Raw genomic sequence first — 17,211 nt, 5'->3', positions numbered from 1 at the left:
AACACAACAAGACGAGATTGGAGGTATTGGTGAAAAACGGGGGTAGTTCTGCCGTGTCTTGTCTGTCTCGCCTGCAACTCCTTTCTGCCTGTGTGATCCATTTCTTGCACCTGGCCGCCGGGTAATAGTACGCTGAGCTGAGCCATAGTGACGACGAACAATACTTTCGTGGCAGAGTAAAAGGAAAACATCATATGTCTAATCGTCCAACCGGTTGGTCAATTCGGAGGAATGCAACCCACATACACACCCTTTCGCCCACGCCCCTACCCTTTCGTTCCCTGCACACGAGGCGCGCGTGAGAGACTAGCCTTTAAGCAAAAATAGAGGAGACAAGAAAAGAAAAGTCGAGAACTTCGTGTGAATAAAAACATATCAAAACGTAAGCCAGCCCGAGCGATACCCATTTGTGTGTGTGTGTGCATGTGTTTGTGCTTCCGCTTCTACCACATCCATCTTCTGATGCCTACCCCAATTGATTGCGAAAGGACCACCTATTCCTTCTTGCTCTCGTCGGAGGTCGATTCGGGACCGGACCCCTTCTTGTCATCCTGCCGCCCGGGCGCAGCGGCTGAGGCCCTGACGAGTCCTTGGCCAGACTTTGACTGGGCTTTTGATTCCTGTTCTTCCTGTTTCGGTTCGGCGGCCGTGGAGTCAGGGGCAGAGGTCGGCGCGTTTTCTGACTCTTTTGACGTCGAGTTATTCTTGGACACTTGACTTTCGAGGTCCTTGTCTTCGTCGGCGCTATCGAACATTTCGGTGTCATCTGAGTCGGTGAGAACCTCTGTGCCATCGCCGAGAAAAATTATTCGGCCTCGGTACCCACCAACGCCGAAGCTTTTGCCCTTGTTCTCTGCATCCATCTCATAACCACTGTCACTATCTTCGTAGGTGTGGTGGACGCCGGGGCCACGGAACTCGGCTGATGGGAGTAAGGAAGCGGTTGTCAGCTCAAGTTTCTGATGTGGGCCAAGGTACACACAAAGTCCACCTGCACGCCCGCAAGTTGGGGGGCTATCCCATACCATATTCCGGCGGAGCGCAAGGGCCGTCACCGTTTGCGACTCGCTTGGCGATCTCCTCGTACCACTGGTCCTTGGTCTTGCCGTTTAGGAAGCCGATGATGGACATGGTCATGTTGTCGCAGCCAACACCACCTGTTTCCGAGTTGGATGCCAGGCAGTTGTCCATCATGTTTTCGCAGATCTTGTCCAGATCCTGCTTCGCAGCAATGCCGCGTCTGACAAACTCGACAACTGCCTGTGAAGATTGGCAATCCCAGATACCTAGGAGGCTTTGTCAATACTAAACTCCGTTGCATCATAGATAGCCTGCACGCGACTCACCATCGCAGGCAAGGACCAAGAACTCGTCTTCGTCGGTGAGCTCGTGTTCTTCGACATCCGGGAATGCGGTAACGATTTGCTGCTCCGGGGGCAGCTCGGCGCTCTTCTTGAATTCAAAGTCGCCAATGGCGCGCGACAGAGCCAAGTTGCCGTTGACACGCCCATAGTCGACGAAACCACCGGCGGCTGTAATTCGGTTCTTTTCGTCTATATTTGAGGAAAGTTGCAAGTCAGGCGCCAGTACACTTCCACCCACAGGCCAAATGCCGCGTTACGACACCTAATGAGCGGCGTTGGGATTGATTGAACGAACTCTCAAGTTGAGGCTTGTGGTCCTGAGACATGGGCTTTGCCCGGCCTCTGATGCCCAATACACCTCGTGAGTCTCCAGCGTTAGCCTATTGGTCGGGGGGGGCTTCGACTGCGCGTAATCGGCGTGGCCTCGATGACGGTGTGTTTTGACGTACAACATATAGCCTGTTGCCCGAAACCAAACAGACACAAGCAGTGCAGCCGGAGACTTCATCTTCGTACTTGGGGTCTGGAATCATGAGACAACGTCAGTGTTGGTAGGATCAGGCGAGGCGGGCTTGTTTCTCGAGATGGCATGCTGAAGGGAGGCAAGGATATAACATGCAGGGTAAAATAAATTGACGAGAGGTTTACTGGGGCACATATCGGGGAGGAGGGTTCAAGGCTTTGTGCCGACTCATTGCCAGCTGCATACCGTTGAGGATGGCTCGGTCAGTAGCGAGGAAACCGTCCTTCAGTCCCTGTGCATAATCGCCGGCCTTGAAGGTGTCCTGTTTAAGAATAATATTATGAATATTTTCGCCCGCAAATAAAGCTACCGTACTACCGCCATGACCGTCGAAAACGCCGAAGAAGGAGAGTTTGGAAGAGTGAATCTTGGGGTCGAGATCGGCGCCGGCGGCGAGATCGAGCACGGTAGTATGAGAATCCTCCATGCTGATACGCCAGCCTTGCATGGCGGAGACACCGTAGATGAGTCTGTCATCCTCGCCCTTGTCGGAAGTCTGATGAGGGCCACGGGGGACCACCAGTTAGCAATATGTACCGATGTGCGATGTGTAAATCACAGCGAGCACGCTTCTGCGGTCAGGCAAAGGGGGGCAGCGGGAGAGAGGGAGGGGAGGAGGTGATTCGTGATTCTCGTTCAGGGCATGCGATGACGCGAAGCTCCTCCCAGGGGGGGGGGGGGGGGGGTGAAATGCGAAATGCGAGTTGCGAAATGCGAAATGCGAGTTGCGAAATGCGAGCTGTGAGCTGCGCATGTACAGATTGCCAAGATGCATCCCTGGGATGGGACTCGGGAGAAACAAGATTCGGATGAGAGCCCGCCGGCCACCGAGGCCGTGGCAAGACAGCATCGCATGCATTTCGCGGTCAAGGCAAGCAAGGAGCGAGCGAGCGAGCAAGCGAGCATGCCGGGACGCCACGAGGCCAGGAGCAAGTGTGGACATGTAGACGTGCAAGGCATTCGGGGAGGGATTCGAGGACAGTCGACATTCGACGACGTCAAGGGTGTTTCCGCACGACGAGGCGGCGAGCAACGAACCTTTTCGACAACGGGCTCTGAGAGGGTTTGGCCCATGGCTGCAGAGTGCGGGCAGCAGCGTAGGAGCTACTGCAAAGACGCCAGGGAGTTGGAAGACAGGGACGACGGGAGAGAGAGAGAGAGAGATAAAGGAGTCGTCGTCAGAGGGGAGCAGACAATTTAAATCGGCTCTCCGGAGACGAGACCACGGGCGGACGAGGGGGGGGGGGCGTTGGAGATGCGGGCAGAAGGTAGAATGTGAAGCAGAATTCAAAACGGGACCTCGACGTGCCTCGTGCGTGGTGGAGGTTGGTGGTGTGCGCCGTGCCGGTGTGCGTCTTGCGCGCGCGCGGGTGTCCTGGTCTGCCCCCGAGTGCGTGCCGTCAGCCTGTCACGGCCACTGCTGGCGTGGCATGCTCCTCGTCTATGGCGGTGCTCCCGGGTTCCCGGGCCCCGGGGCTTCAGGCTTCTGCCCTGTGGCCTCTGCCTGTCTGTGTCTGGACTCTGGAGCGGGGTTGCAGGTCCTGGGACTGAACCTGGCCAGACCTGGACCTGCGACTGCGACTGCGACTGCCGAGATGGATGTCAACTTGTCAACTTCTCGAGTACGGAGTAGTTACGCATGCTGAGCACTCGATCCCCCCAAGCAAGCTCCCCTGTTCTGTTCTGTTTCATTTCATTTCTTCCTCTCGTGCGCCGTGCGCCCGTCGGGTTCTGTCCATGATTCAATGGCCGAGCCCGCCTGTTCTCCCTGCTCTCGTACCTCTGGACCTCGGTCTCTGCCGTCATCGACCATCCACATGGTTCGTCAGGGACCGACAAACCACTCGCCACTCTTCCCGAAACGTCTTGCCTGTCAACACCTCAACAACAGCAGCAGCAGCGGCGGCGGCGGCGGCCAGCACAACACAACCCACGAGGCTAGCCATCCCAAGATGGACTGCCGAATCAGCGACGCTTGGCCCTTGCGTCAAAGCTCGAGGCTGCTGATGGTTTGCCCAATTCGGGCCCAGACTCTGCTCCCCCGGTAGCAGGTTTGCTCCCCATCTGGAACCCTTGCTGGGTGGGTGGTATTGTACTGCGTGCTGCTGGGAAAAATTTTACTGTGGCTGATGGTCGCGTGTCCCCCTCGTCGTCCTCGTTGGGACGGTCCATCTGCTCTGCCCGAGTCCAACTGGTTGGGACCAGACCCGTCGCATTCTGCACTAAGAGCCTATTTACTCCTCACGGAGGGAACAGTGCGTTTCCAAAGAAATGCCACGACGCCTCTCGATGCGTGCCCGTGGTTCTTCCCCTCGCTGACTCGGGCCCGAGGTGAAGGAAGACGGGATCAATGAGGGGGCGATCCGGCACCGCACCGCACCGCACCGCACCCTGGAGCACCACGGCGCCATCATATCGTCATACATTTGCGTTTGTAGGCAGCCAGGCAATACGCACGACGGAGCGCCAAAGCGACGGAGTATCTAGGTGGGTAGGTAGTTCCATATTGTATAGTTCAGTTACCTACCATACAAAGTTGGACGCCAAGCGTCCTGACCACACGTCGATCCCCAGAAATGACGCCAATTACTGATTGGGCACTCTATATCAGACATCGTCAGTGCGCACCCGCAGATGGGGTCGCTGCCGAAAAGTGCCGATGCATGGCGCGTTTGCTGCAATCATGGCACGCGTCGTTTATGAATGTGCGTTGCTCAAACGGGCAAGTACCCGAGGGCAAGGCTGCATTGAAGAGAAGCCATCCGTCAGCGCAGCTCTTTATCATGACGAGACTTGAGATGCGCTAGTCTTCCTGTGAACTGCCCCCAAAAAGAAAAAAATTTCCTGTCGCAATACAGCTCGCCACCCGAGGAGAAGGAGAGTAATCGCCGCGGCGTCAGCGATGGAAATAGTACCGAGATCCAAATACGGGACGGGGGAGAGGGGAGCCTTCAGCGCATTCCAACAGCTGCAGCAAAGCCCTCGATCGGGTCGCATGAAGGAAGAAAAAATTTCCCCCTTGTCCCCCGTCCCACGAAGCTGCAATTCGCACCGTGGTAAACGGCGCCGCTCTTGGATGAGACGGACACAACGAGGGCAAGGCTTGCTCTTGTAAAGAATACATATGAATATTCGTACATGCCAACTATGCTACTGGTATCATTGTTTACTGAATACGCTGCTCTTGAGCCGCTCCGCCGTCGCCGTCGCCTTCGCCTATAAAAACACCTTGAAGCTCCCGACTGACATCTTGCTCGAGTGATTTCTCATCCAGGATGCTTCGTCAAACCCCCTTCCACCGGACATATCGGTTGCCTCTCCGCCCAAATCGCCCATCGTGGATACTCTGCTGGTTGACGGAGCTGGCGGTCCCGAGGCCGGCGGCGACGGGACATGCCCCTTCTTACAAGACGATGCCGGCCCGGCGCCAGGTTCGTGGCCTCCTTGCTGCGCAACTTCCCGAGAGGCGCTCGGCCGTGGACGCTGCAACGAAATGTCGGCGCCCGCCTCCTTGCACGACCGCTCCGTCTTGCTCGGGCTGAGGCGGCCTATGACGCGCCAATTCTCGGAGGACGCGAACGACACTTCTGTGGTGACACTCTTGCCCCCGTCTTGGGAGCCGGCTTCGTTCCAGGGCCGGGCCGGCTTGACTGCCGCGGCATCGGGTCTGCGTATCTCGAATATGCTTCCGCCTGCCTCGCTTTCCTCAAGTGCCACCCAGTTCGCTTCCGAGCCGTCGACAATGGCCGTCGACTGGGTGGGCCATTTTGTCAAGGAAGCCGTGGTGTCCTGGTGGCTATGTTGGGCGGGGACGGCCGCCGAGCCGGATGTCATTTCGGACTCGTGGCCGAGGTTGTCATGTGAAAATGGCGACCTCGAATCGTACGCCAAGAGGGGAGTTGGCAGCAGGCTGGGCAGTTCCTCAAGAGTCGGGAGGCCAAGTTCCAGTCCCGTATCCCGCCCCGGCACATAGTCTGCGCCCGGGAACAGTTGGCGGGTGGCCTGGGGGAAGGCCACGTCGGACTGTGATGATCTATCGCTCTGGGCCACGCCGCCGTGGGCGCCGTCAATGGTGACCCACGATTGTCTTCCGTCTTCGCTGGTGACGTTGCTGACGCTGCGGATGGTGGTTGTCCGGGCGGCGTTGACCATGATGCTCCGCGGTATCCCAGAAGCCGAGAGGTCACCTAGAGTTTCTGAACTCCTTCTGTGAGAGGATATGGGCGAGCTTTCTTCCGCAAATGCCGATTTGGCAGGCTTGAGCACTTCCGTTTCTGTGTGCAAAAAAGCGCCCATGGCAGTGGCTTCTCCCATCGACGGGTCTGAGCGGTCCGCTGTCAGATGACGGCGGATGGGATGTGAGATCTTTGAGCGGTACTTGCTGCCCAGGTATCCCTGTCCGGAACGACGGCGACGGAAGTAGCACACAAACACAATCAGTAGAATTGCGACGAATATCACCGGGATGATGGTTGCCAGTAGAATTTCTCCTGTGGTCATGTGTCCAGGGTGAGTCTGTTTATTGTTAGAGACGCCAGTACCAGTGGCCAGCGTCGTTGTGGCAGCCGTGAATGAAGCCGAAGGAACTGTGGTCGTCGTCCCATCAAGGACGAGAAAGTACACATTGATGCCTTCGCTTTCGCTGAGGCCCGAGCTCTTTGACAATGCGTCGATGGTCAATTTGAAGCCGCCCCTTGAAGTCGTGGGCGCCCGACCCGAGAGCCTGAGCCCGTTCACCTTGAGCCAGTCCTCGGTGGGGTTGGTCGACACCCTGACGGCAATGTCGGCAGGATTTTTGAAGTGCTTGGTCAAGTCCAAGTCAAGATTGCTGCCAGGCCTAATGTGCATATCTTCAAAGGTCGAGTCAAAGAGGCCAGTGGCCACATTGACGACCACCAAAACATCCAGTTTGTCTGAAAGACTGTCACTGAAGGAAATGGTGAAATTGGCTGCATCATCACCATCCTTGGGTGTACCTTGGACTCTGCCTGTCTTGCCGTCGTACGACAGCCAGCTCGGCATGTCCTTGGTGGTCACGGCCAGGTCGCGCGGCGATACCTGTTTCCCGTCGAGCTTGATGGCGTGTTTGAAGCCATCATAGGTGACGGCGGTGCCTCGCGTGGCATTGAGCGCTATAATCGGCTGCTCAGTGGTAAGCTTGTGGCTGCCCACGACAATGGAGAACTTGAGCGACGAGGCCGAGAAGCCAACGATGTCGGAAGCAACGAGGCGGAAGTCAAAGGTCTGCGGCGGCTGAACCAGAGACTCAAACGGCGGTGTTCGCCCGGTAAAAGACAACGACTGCGCATCAAACTGGATCCATGCTGGCAAGGGGCTGCTATCTGCGGAAACGGCGTAATAGTTCAGCCCGGCCATGCTAAAGGTGTTCCGGTCAAAGGAGAAATTGAAGTCGGCGGCGGGATATGACAAGATGGACGATGGCGCAGAGAATTTGCCAAACTTGGCCATTTGATCCTGGGCAGGAATACGGACTTCGGGGGCGGGCCGTCTGGAAATCACCAGGGTGGCATTCATAGTCTTTGATCCCGCATCATCAGTCGCAATGATGTCGACGGTCTGCCCGACCACGTCTCCTGGCGGAACGTCTCCGTCTCTCGGGGTGCCGTACAAGCGCCTGCGTCGACTCTCGATAGACAGCCAGCTGGGATGGTGGCCCAGAGAGTACGTGATTGTTTTCGAGTCGGACTGGAAAGTGTACTGCGAAAACGAATAAGAAAAGAAGTGGTCTATCCGCGCAGCTAGCGGCAGCTGTGCGTTGAAGGGGAACGATGTCCTAGGCTCGCAGCTCGCAAGCCAAGTGAGCGGCAGCAGCGCCACAAGCGCCAACGGTGAAGGCATCACGATGACGGCACGACCTCGCGTGCGCAACAGGAGGCACCGTTACACCGTACCGCGGAGTGGGCAAGTAAGCGGTCATGAAGCCATACACAAGAACAAGCGTACAGGAGAAGAAAACAAAAGGGAAGACGCAACCAAGGTAAGGAGAGTGAACGGAAGGACTTGGACGACCAAGGACACTGTCGATTAGATAGCAAGAAACCAACCACGCACGCACGCCACTGCGCTATCCGGCTTGTGACAGCCATCTTCAAGACTCTTGGGCCAGAAATACTCGCCCCTTCATTCCACAGACAATCCGGTCGTGGGGTCATTGTGCGGGTTGGGCGCACAATGTCCATTGCGAATGGAGGCGCATGTCTTGGGGAGCAAAAATCTTGGCTGGGGGTAACTGGTAAATGCGCAGGCGGGGAAGGGAGAGGCATTGGGAAGAGGGCGAGAGGGCTGGTAACTCGAATAGCGGGATGCGACATTCCAGAGCATTTGGCTCATGGCTCGTGGCTCGTGGCTCATGGCTCATGGGCCATGGCCGGGCCGGCAAGCTGCGACGTCGATTTGGGCGACGGGGCTCCGTAGCAAGGGAGATGGATACTCAAAGTGCATCGACTCAAATGGGGCCCGACGAAACTCAATTTTCGATAATGGGCTTGTCGAGGCATGGCTTTAATCGATATCGAATTTCACTGTCCCATCATCGCCGCCGTCGGGACCAGGACCAGGACCAGGACCAGGACCAGTAGTTATTTGACGCGCCAACGCGTGTGTGGATTGCGCTGCCAGCCGCGTCTCTTGTCCCCAGATTCAAGTACTTCCCGACGTAAAATCGCACGCCGACGTTTGGAGACGGGGATTCGGCCGTGTCGTCATGGCAAAAGACATATATCCCAGCAGTCCGTCCGAATCCTCTCCAATCTCGCAGTGGGGCATCGAGGTTCCTTGTCGTCAAGATGCGATACAACCAAGGCCCATTTGCTGACTGTAGTAGTCGCGATGCAGTTCTGTGAATGAAGCTTCGGGAAGAACAGCCCACGTCTCGATATTTTCTTCTTCTTCTTCTCCTTCTTCGCCCGGGCACAGCGGCAACGCAGACCCCGCACGCATCCCGGCATTCTTGAATTTTTTTCTACGCATGTGTGGACTGGAGTAGTCCGTACATGCAGCAGGATGCCGGTCTCTCTGGCGATGGTGCACTCTCTTCTCTGGCAAACCCCAACCCAATGAGGAGAGGTGCCGGGTCGTCGAAAGACGCCAAATCGTCCAAACCGTCGGCAAATCAGATCAAGTGTGATTGGACTACAGTTATTGAACTGCTGAATTGTTTTGGGGGGGGGGATTGAGGATCCGGACTCCGGACTGCAGGCCGCTCATGGGTGGGACAAGTGCGGTGAAAAGATGGACAAGTGGCGGTGCGCCGGCAATTGCAGTTGGTGGGTTGGCAGCTAAGAGCTTCCTGCCTCTCTCCAGGCTCGGCGGACTTCGTCTTCATCGCTCCTTCTCATTTTCCCTTGTGCAAGCCGACGCTGGGGCCCTTGCAAAACTGTCAATATCACAGTGAAATCCGTCGAATACGTGATTTCTTTCTTTCTTTCTTTCTTTCTTTCTTTTTTCTCGAGCAGTGATTGAAAAGGGAAAAAAAAAGAAAAAGAGAGGGATACCCAGCGTTGCAAATCTCAGTGCCAGAGTCTGGCCATGACGAGTCTGTCGCCTTCACCGCCACTAGATCCGGTGGCCGTCAGCGACGATCTCACACCTCTGCCAACCCTGAAGCAGGCCGGAGACGCACGCGTCGATTTCGACGGCCAGCTGGCAGAGCCACTCGCCTACCATGAGGACGTGAGGACGGGATGCGGTGGCCAAACATGGCCGGCAGGACTTGTGCTGGGCAAACACATGCTGCGCTACCACAGAGAGGAGATGAGGACTGCTAGAATGTGAGTGGTTCCCATTTCCGAAGAAGGCATTTTCTTGCAGAACCACATGTCCTAAACTGCTCGTTGCACCATGGCCATGCATACAAACAATGTCGAGTGCATCTTCCGAGCACTCGATGGTGTGTGGGGAGCGACTTCGCCATCCGAGTCGAATAATGCACGGGTTGGCGAAACAAAAAAGACGCAACTTGCTGACTCACAAGCTTTGGCAGACTGGAGCTTGGTGCAGGCGGCGGGCTGGTTGGTCTCGCTGTGGCTCTGGGATGTGGTGGTGAGAATCGGCTCTTGCTCACCGATCAGGCCGCCATGTTGGAGCTCATGCGAACAAACATCTCGCTCAATCGAGTTGGCTCCCGGGCCAAGGCTCTCATTCTCAACTGGTGCGTGAGGTTTGTTGTTCTGCTGGTCTACTGTTTGGTCTACTCCGTAGTCGCAGTCGTATCGCACGTCCCTGGCTAACATGATTTTTGCCCGTTTCCATTGCAGGGGCGAGCCACTTCCGCAGGAGGTCGTGGCGCAGAAGCCAAATGTAATCATCGCAGCAGAATGCGTGTACTTTGAACCCGCCTTCCCCCTCCTCATGGAGACCCTCAAGGACCTGTTTGCGCTGAACGAGGAGGCTGTGGTATACTTTTGCTTCAAGAAGCGCAGGAGAGCCGACATGCGGTTCGTCCACATGGCCAGGAAGGCCTTTGTGGTCGAGGCGCTGTTCGACGAGGATCGCCCGGTGTTTCAGCGGCAGTCATTATTTCTGCTTTCATTCAAATGCCGCCCGAGGGCCAAGAGCACAGAGCACAGCCTGGCGATGGGCATCACTACATAGTACGGAGTACGTCGTGACAACACGGACGAGGAGAATACATGCAGAAAAAGTTGATGGATACGGAATACGGAGTACTCCGCAGTTGCGACGGCGCCGTGTCACTGAGCTTGTCGCATCTTGACGCTGGTCGACTTGTTCGTCGCCAAAGTGTGCGACCGCACCAAGGCGGCAACGGCTGGGGTTTCCGGATTCCTGCGCGGTACGTACTAGTATGTACTACGGAGTACGGAGTACTAGACCTATCAGTCGTAGTAGAACCACCAGGGACACCGTTGACAGCACGTGGAGACGATGTATTCGTCGCCTGTTTCGTCTCGACCCAAATCCCAGCTTGGCCCGTGTGAGGCGGTGGCTGCGTTTCCATTCTATGCGCCACAGTGTCAAGGTAAGTTTGCAAGTTTCATTGCGAAGCATGTGCTTGCACAAAAGTGTTTGAGTGCATGGATGCTCGTGCATACGTATGGATACAGTACTATGCACGCCGCACTGCTGGTTACGCCGAGTGTCCAGACACACGGCAGGTACGTGCCTACTTGAGTACTTGGGAGGTACCTACTTCCTTAAGGTAGGTACTTGGGTGATAAGTATGCGCCGTTGCCGTGCACCCGCTGAGTTGTTGCCCAGACTTGACATGCAGAACTTCTCGCGCCAGATGCGCAATATGTCAATGTTATTGTACGTCCTCCGTCAGAGTGCGGCAAAACGATGCACGAGCTTGGAACGCGGTTGGTTGCCTCCATCAACAGTCAGAACCCGACGGGAGGGGGGGCCGTCGCTGACATTGCAGCACGGCCAATGGACCTGCTGGTGCGTGGCCAAGGGCAGCGCGGAATGCAGGCCAGGCGCTTCATGTTTTGCATGTCTGACGGTGGTGCGTTGCGAGTTCAGGGGGGAAATCTAGCATCGGGTGGGCGGATGTTCGCGCTGGCCTGGGAGGGACGGAGCACTCCACTCTACCAGCTTGTCGGCCTCAAGAGTCAAGAGTCAACGTGCGCCTCAGGCACATCCAACGTTCCATTGGTCGGCCCGATCGGGTACCTGATCAGACATTGCATATGTGCGGGCGTTGCACCCACCACTCGCCAATGAAACGCCGGCGTTTTTGGGGACGTTGGACTTCTGTGCCTGGTGGGGCGCCGGCTGGCTACCCCTGGCAAGGTTTCCTTTCCATGTTGGTGTTGGACAAACGACAAACGGCGAGAGTACGGAGTACAGAGTTATTTCTGCCCCGGCGACAATTACGTGGCGCTGACGAGCGGGGTGAAAGGAGGCTGCTTTCCCACTTTTACTCCCCTTTTCTGCTCTGGACCCGTCGCTATGGACGGCGATGAACTCCTGGAGGTTGCGACGTGTGGGGGCACGATTGCAAAAGTAAGGACGGACCAGCTCGCCAAGGCGAAGATGGACAGTCTATTCCACGGACGATGTCCAGTGCCGTCTGTCTATAGAGAAAATACAGAGTACGGAGTACCTGCTGGCCATACCAACAGACGGCCAGTCCTCGGTGCCTGGGTACTCCGTACTTGCGTTCGTTTGGTAGATCGAGAGTTAAGACTCGCCCGTCAGACCGTTCACAGACCCTCCCACCTAAGTACGTACCTCCTTGGCTTACTCCGTACTCCGTAGTTACTTCTCAAGTCCCTCAAGCCACTCGGTTGGGTCAGCCCCGACATTGCATGCAGCTAGCGCTAAATTAGGTACAAGCACGCTGAATCTGTACTCGGCACCGAGTACGTACCTTACTGTTATTGCCGCAGACTGCAACCCAGCCGCTCTGTTTCTGGTGTTTTTCTACCCCCGAGGCCCCCCCTTCAAATCCTCGCTTTCCTCCTCCCTCCTCCCACGCAGCATCACACTCTCCTTCAGTACAAAGACCAGCGGTCTCCAGTTATTTGCTTTCACCACGAGCAGGACTCCATCGCCTTCACTCCTTCGCTTTGGCATAACCTGTCCAATCACGCCGCCACTCTGAGCCAGCCCAACGGCATCCTGTCTGTCGGTCAATCGACATCTCGGATTTTCCATCCCTTGAGACGAACAACATTGCACACCCTGGAAGAAGGCCAGACGCTGTTTTACATTGCTCCAACTGCCAACCACAGTCGCCATCATGAAGTGCTCTGTCGTCGCCTACACCACCTTTGTTGCGGCTGTTGCTGCCCAGCCTCACCACGGAAACCACAAACACCACCACGTCGCTCGTGCTGTGCAAACCGTTGTTGAGACGGCTACCGAAGTTTGCACTGTCACCGAATACGTCGATGGCACCTCCGTTTCTGCCTACGATACCTGTAACTCAGCCCAACCTACTCCTACTTTAGCCGCCACCCCGACTCAACCGCAGGAAGTTTTCCACGAGACAGTCGCTCCTGAACAGCCCGATTCCAAGGCTGTTATTCCGCCTCCAGCTCCGACGAGCTCTACTCCTGTCTCCGTCGCTCCTCCTGCTCCGACCAGCTCTACCTCTGTCTACGTCGCTCCTCCTGCTCCGACTAGCTCCGCCCCTGCCTATGTCGCGCCTCCTGCTCCTCCCAGCACCTCTGTCTACGCTCCTCCACCCTCTGACCCCAAGCCCCCATCCTCATCGGCTCCTTCAAGCGGTACCGGTGGCCAAGGCGAAGAGCACACGGGCGACATGACCTATTACGCCGTCGGTATGGGCTCTTGCGGTTTTGACGACAGTGGTAAAGACAATTCCGAGAACATTGTTGCTGTATCACACCTTTTGATGGGCACGCAGTCCAATGGAAACCCCATGTGCGGCAGGAAAGTCACCGTGGTAGCCAATGGCGAATCTGTCACTGGTGTCGTGAGGGATAAATGCATGGGCTGCGACATAAACAACATTGATGTCAGCGAGAAGATGTTCAAGAAGCTCTACAAATCACTCGATGGCGGACGTGTCACAGTTAAGTGGTTTTTCAGCTAGGCTATTCATACCCGGGGATCATGAGAGAAGGCAGCTGCAGCGGACCACCTGTGCAGTGCACGGTGCAGCTCGTCTGATTTCCAGCCGCGGTCGTGGCCCACCACCGCATATAGCATCATGCATGACCTTATGATATTTGGGCTTTTCATCATTCCAACTTGTTGGGTTGAATACCTTGGAAACCGACTGCAAACAGAATGCAAGGGGAAGATTTTGCAAGGAAAAATTTGACACATGATATCCGGCGAACGTGAACGGACAGGTCCATCTGTTGTCGCAGCCAGCAAATATTTGCAGTCGAGGCGCATTAGTGTTTCTCTTTAACTTTCGATCAAGTACATATTATAGAAATCTTTGAGGTTCAAGACCGACGGCCACGGCAGTGAGTGGGACCTTGGATAGGGGGTTACTGAACAAATACAATCCAACGCGCCATCAAAAATTGGACTGCCAGCCCGAGATGTCGTGAAGATATTTCCACTGCTGACCCAGATTCTATCTACTTGAGTAAGTTAATCAATGCACTTGTCAAAACCGTGTCACAAACGCCAGGCCCGCCCAGGTAATTAATAAATAAATACGTAGTCCCAACCTTGCGAGGCGGCCAAGGGGACCACGAGAATAGGAGTCAGGAAGGGACGCTCTCGGTCTGGCGTGTGCAGCCGTGACGCACCGCCTGCGCAATCCCCCCCCCCTGAAGGCGTGGCCAACAGGCGACCTTGGCTCGTGAGTCGTCACAGGAAGCTCAGGAGTTGCTCGACATATCTCCGCGTGTCGACGCCAATGCCCTGGACCAAGTTGCTCGCGCTGTCTGGACCGTCTCCGCCGTCGCCTGCCGACAGACTCCGGAACCCGGCGTGGTCGCTGGCCCTCCTGATCAGGAAGATTTCCTTGCTGACCGCAGAGGTGTGCTCCTGGTTCTCATGCTCTGCGCCGCCGCCGCCGCCTTCTCGAGAGGCCTCAGTCTCGGACAGCCCTGGAGAGGGTGGCTGCTCGTCGTGCGCGACGGCGCCGCTGCCACTGCCACTGCCACTGCCACTACCAGGAGCAGGAGCGGGAGCAGGCGCCGGTGTCCCGAGGAGGCGCGTCCAGACGATCCACCAGCCTCTGTTCGTCTTGTGGGTTCTCTCGGACCCGGCCACCCTCGGCCTCGTGGAGGCGTGGATGTTCAGCAGGTGCAGGTGCGTGTTGACGGCGTCGGCGCGCGACCACGCATCCGACGCCGAGGACTCGGGAATGTTGGGTATCGTCGAGTGGCTGGTGAGCTGCTTGGGGTCCCAGACGAGATTGAACATGGTGCCCGGGGCGGGGCGCCCGTGGCCCTGGCCGTGTCCTGGGCGGTACCGCGTGGACGCGAGGAGCGGCTTCTTGAGCGGCGCGAGCTGGTAGTGCAGCGAGCGGTAGAGCGAGTCCCAGGCCAGCGAGTCTGTGTGCAGCCTGAAGAAGAAGGTGAAGACGAAGGGGCGGTTGACGTAGACGACCACGCGGAGCTTTTCCGACTTGTTGAGGTCGTGGGATGCGTAGCCGGGGAGGAAGCTGCCTGCGACTTGGGACTGGGTCAGGGGGCTGGCCGGGTGGGCAAAGTCTTTGATGATTGTCGTCGCGGGCGGGGACGAGGCTTTCGACTCGAGCTCAATGTTGATGGTGCGCAGGAGCGTGCGCGAGTTGTTGTGCGTGGAGGACCCGCACGAGGGTTCGCTGTCCGAGGACGGCTCGGAGATGCTGCCTTTGAGGCCGATGAGGTAGTGGCCGTGGGCGGCGTCGGATGAGGAGCGTTTGGGCAACTTGGGCCGCCACGTCGCCGGCGAGGCGGAGGGCGTTGCTGCCGCGTTGTCGCCGGGCTTGGATGTGCTGGTGTCCGAGGGGGCTGGCGTCTTGTCGGATTGTGGTCTTGTTGGCGTGTTGGAGTTGCTTGAGCCGGGCATGGTCCAGTATGAGCCGTAGCCCAGTTTCATGTAGCTGAGCATTTTGTCGAGCTTGCCGTCTTCGGTCGCCCTGGGCGGCGGTGTTGAGCCGCCTTTGGAGGAGAGGTCGCCCGCTGCCTCTGGGGGCGGCGGCTGTTCTTGGGCATCTGCGTCCTGGCTGTCCTTCGCTTTCTGCGCCTGCTTTGGTTGCCGCTGGCTTTGGGGCTCGGTTTGAATCTGCTCCGGCTGCCTCTGACGACGCTCCTCATCTGCGCTTGCTGGAGCAGCTGCCTTTGCCACCCGGGTGTCGCCGACAGACTCTCGCCGCCTCCTCGCCCTCCTCCCTCTCATCGACGTGGGACTGTCAATGACGCCGTACGCATGATCCCCCCACTGATACAAGTCCTCCATCCATTGCGTCACGTCCCTCACCGACCTCCTGCTCAGGGCGCCCGTGCCCAGAAATATGGCCCCGTCCTCGGCTGCAGGCTCCTCGCCCGTCCCCAACCAAGGCTGGGCGTCGGGGCTGTCCCTGTGCGTCTTCACCTCGTCGTCCGGCTCCTCGGTGCCAAACTTGGATACGACAAGATCGACGAGGCCTTCTATCCTGCCGACCAGCCCCTCCAAGACCTCGCGCTCGCCACTGCCTCTCTCCTCCTCGCCCACGCCGACGCCGAGCTCGCCAGAGGCTGCGACGTTGATGCCGCCAAAGATGCTGCGCGCCGGGTTCCCGTGTAGCATGACATTCCACGTGGACAGGAACAGGTCCCAGTAGCGGCTGAGCACGGCGGTGAATTTGGCGCGCCTGCTCCGCACAAACAAGGCGCTGAGCGACGTGTCGTGGTGCAGGAGGAAGATGCTGTGCGCGCGCAGCAGGTCTCGTACGAGGAGCGGTGCCGGTTTCATCTCTCTGCTGGAGTAGTCGTATTTTCCTTGCCGCGCTTCGCTGGCGGTAGATTTGGTGACGAGGCGCGGGGGAAGCGGGACTTTTGTGAGATTGATGCTCTGTCCGCCGTTTCAGTTGGACTCAGCCGCTTCAGTAGAGGTAGAGGTGGGCGAGATGGTCTTTCTGGGCTCTTGACGAGAGCGCGCTCAGTCATGCTTACCGCGAGGATCCACCATCCCGGTTCCAGCTCATGGGCAATCACCCTTGACTTTTCTGTATCGACGGTGTCCAGCGACGCATCGTCTGCAAAGCCGCGGCTGAAGTTGATGATGCCCTGCGCAAGGCCAATCTGGCGCAGACGCTCGTGCCGCTCCTCCTGGGAAATGGCCTCTGTGGGACGTCCCCGGGTGCGCCGCCGCCGCTTGCCCGGGCTCTGTGTGGTCTCGGACGCGTAGTAGACGATTTGGTCGTCGATGGTGTCGTCCGTATTGCCTAGAGAAGGGTTGAATATGGCGAGGAAGCCGAGCTGTGCTGGGACGAGGGTGCCCGGTGCTGCCGCTGCGGTGGACGCCATCACGAGCGATGGCCACGAGAGCGTCTTCGGCGTTGCTTAGGGAGGACTCGCCAGAGACATGGTTTTGAGAAGCTCCAGAGAGAGAAGGGGGGGCAGAGCGGGAGAGACGTGCGTCGCGTCGTCAACCATGCCTGACCATGTTGTTGAAGACGGGCGGTGGGGATTGCGAGTTCGAGGTCCGTCGTTGGAACTGGGAAGCCACATGTGGAGAAACCGGGCCAAACTACTCGAGTACGTGGCACTGCCGAACAACGATCGAGATCCGTCGCATCGGCGCTGACTCTCGAGCTGGGAGACAAGTTCGATCTCAGCGGCGTGGCTCGCTCATACACATTCAATCAGCTCCAAGTACGTCTCTTCTTTCTCTCTAAAGCGGGGGGGGCGAATAGATTTAACCCTGGACAATGTCCATGGCGAA

General features: G+C 57.4%; 5 protein-coding genes across 5 annotated transcripts; 2 read left to right on the top strand and 3 right to left on the bottom strand.

Moving 5' to 3' along the window:
- Positions 1-494: 494 nt before the first annotated feature.
- MAM_05560 (Protein phosphatase 2C) lies at positions 495-2,335 on the bottom strand (the record flags this gene model as incomplete). The annotated part of the gene is made up of 6 exons (XM_040824358.1): positions 495-922; positions 1,026-1,286; positions 1,347-1,553; positions 1,660-1,744; positions 1,814-1,887; positions 2,074-2,335. 6 exons carry the CDS (start codon positions 2,333-2,335, stop codon positions 495-497), a joined length of 1,317 nt encoding a protein of 438 aa, XP_040677683.1.
- Positions 2,336-5,103: 2,768 nt separating this feature from the next.
- MAM_05559 (Cadherin-like protein) lies at positions 5,104-7,746 on the bottom strand (the record flags this gene model as incomplete). The annotated part of the gene is made up of 1 exon (XM_040824357.1): positions 5,104-7,746. One exon carries the CDS (start codon positions 7,744-7,746, stop codon positions 5,104-5,106), a length of 2,643 nt encoding a protein of 880 aa, XP_040677682.1.
- A 1,689-nt stretch (positions 7,747-9,435) lies between these two features.
- On the top strand, positions 9,436-10,500 carry MAM_05558 (uncharacterized protein; the record flags this gene model as incomplete). The annotated part of the gene is made up of 3 exons (XM_040824356.1): positions 9,436-9,677; positions 9,890-10,057; positions 10,164-10,500. 3 exons carry the CDS (start codon positions 9,436-9,438, stop codon positions 10,498-10,500), a joined length of 747 nt encoding a protein of 248 aa, XP_040677681.1.
- Positions 10,501-12,610: 2,110 nt separating this feature from the next.
- MAM_05557 (riboflavin aldehyde-forming enzyme) lies at positions 12,611-13,429 on the top strand (the record flags this gene model as incomplete). Its single annotated transcript, XM_040824355.1, has 1 exon — positions 12,611-13,429. The coding sequence occupies one exon, from the start codon at positions 12,611-12,613 to the stop codon at positions 13,427-13,429; it is 819 nt and encodes a 272-aa protein (XP_040677680.1).
- A 734-nt stretch (positions 13,430-14,163) lies between these two features.
- On the bottom strand, positions 14,164-16,793 carry MAM_05556 (uncharacterized protein; the record flags this gene model as incomplete). The annotated part of the gene is made up of 2 exons (XM_040824354.1): positions 14,164-16,338; positions 16,440-16,793. The coding sequence occupies 2 exons, from the start codon at positions 16,791-16,793 to the stop codon at positions 14,164-14,166; spliced, it is 2,529 nt and encodes an 842-aa protein (XP_040677679.1).
- Between the last annotated feature and the right edge of the window lie 418 nt (positions 16,794-17,211).

Source organism: Metarhizium album, assembly GCF_000804445.1.
Source record: "Metarhizium album ARSEF 1941 chromosome Unknown scaffold_14, whole genome shotgun sequence".
Classification (NCBI taxonomy): Eukaryota; Fungi; Ascomycota; class Sordariomycetes; order Hypocreales; family Clavicipitaceae; genus Metarhizium; species Metarhizium album.
This window is presented reverse-complemented; position numbering and strand designations above follow the sequence as displayed.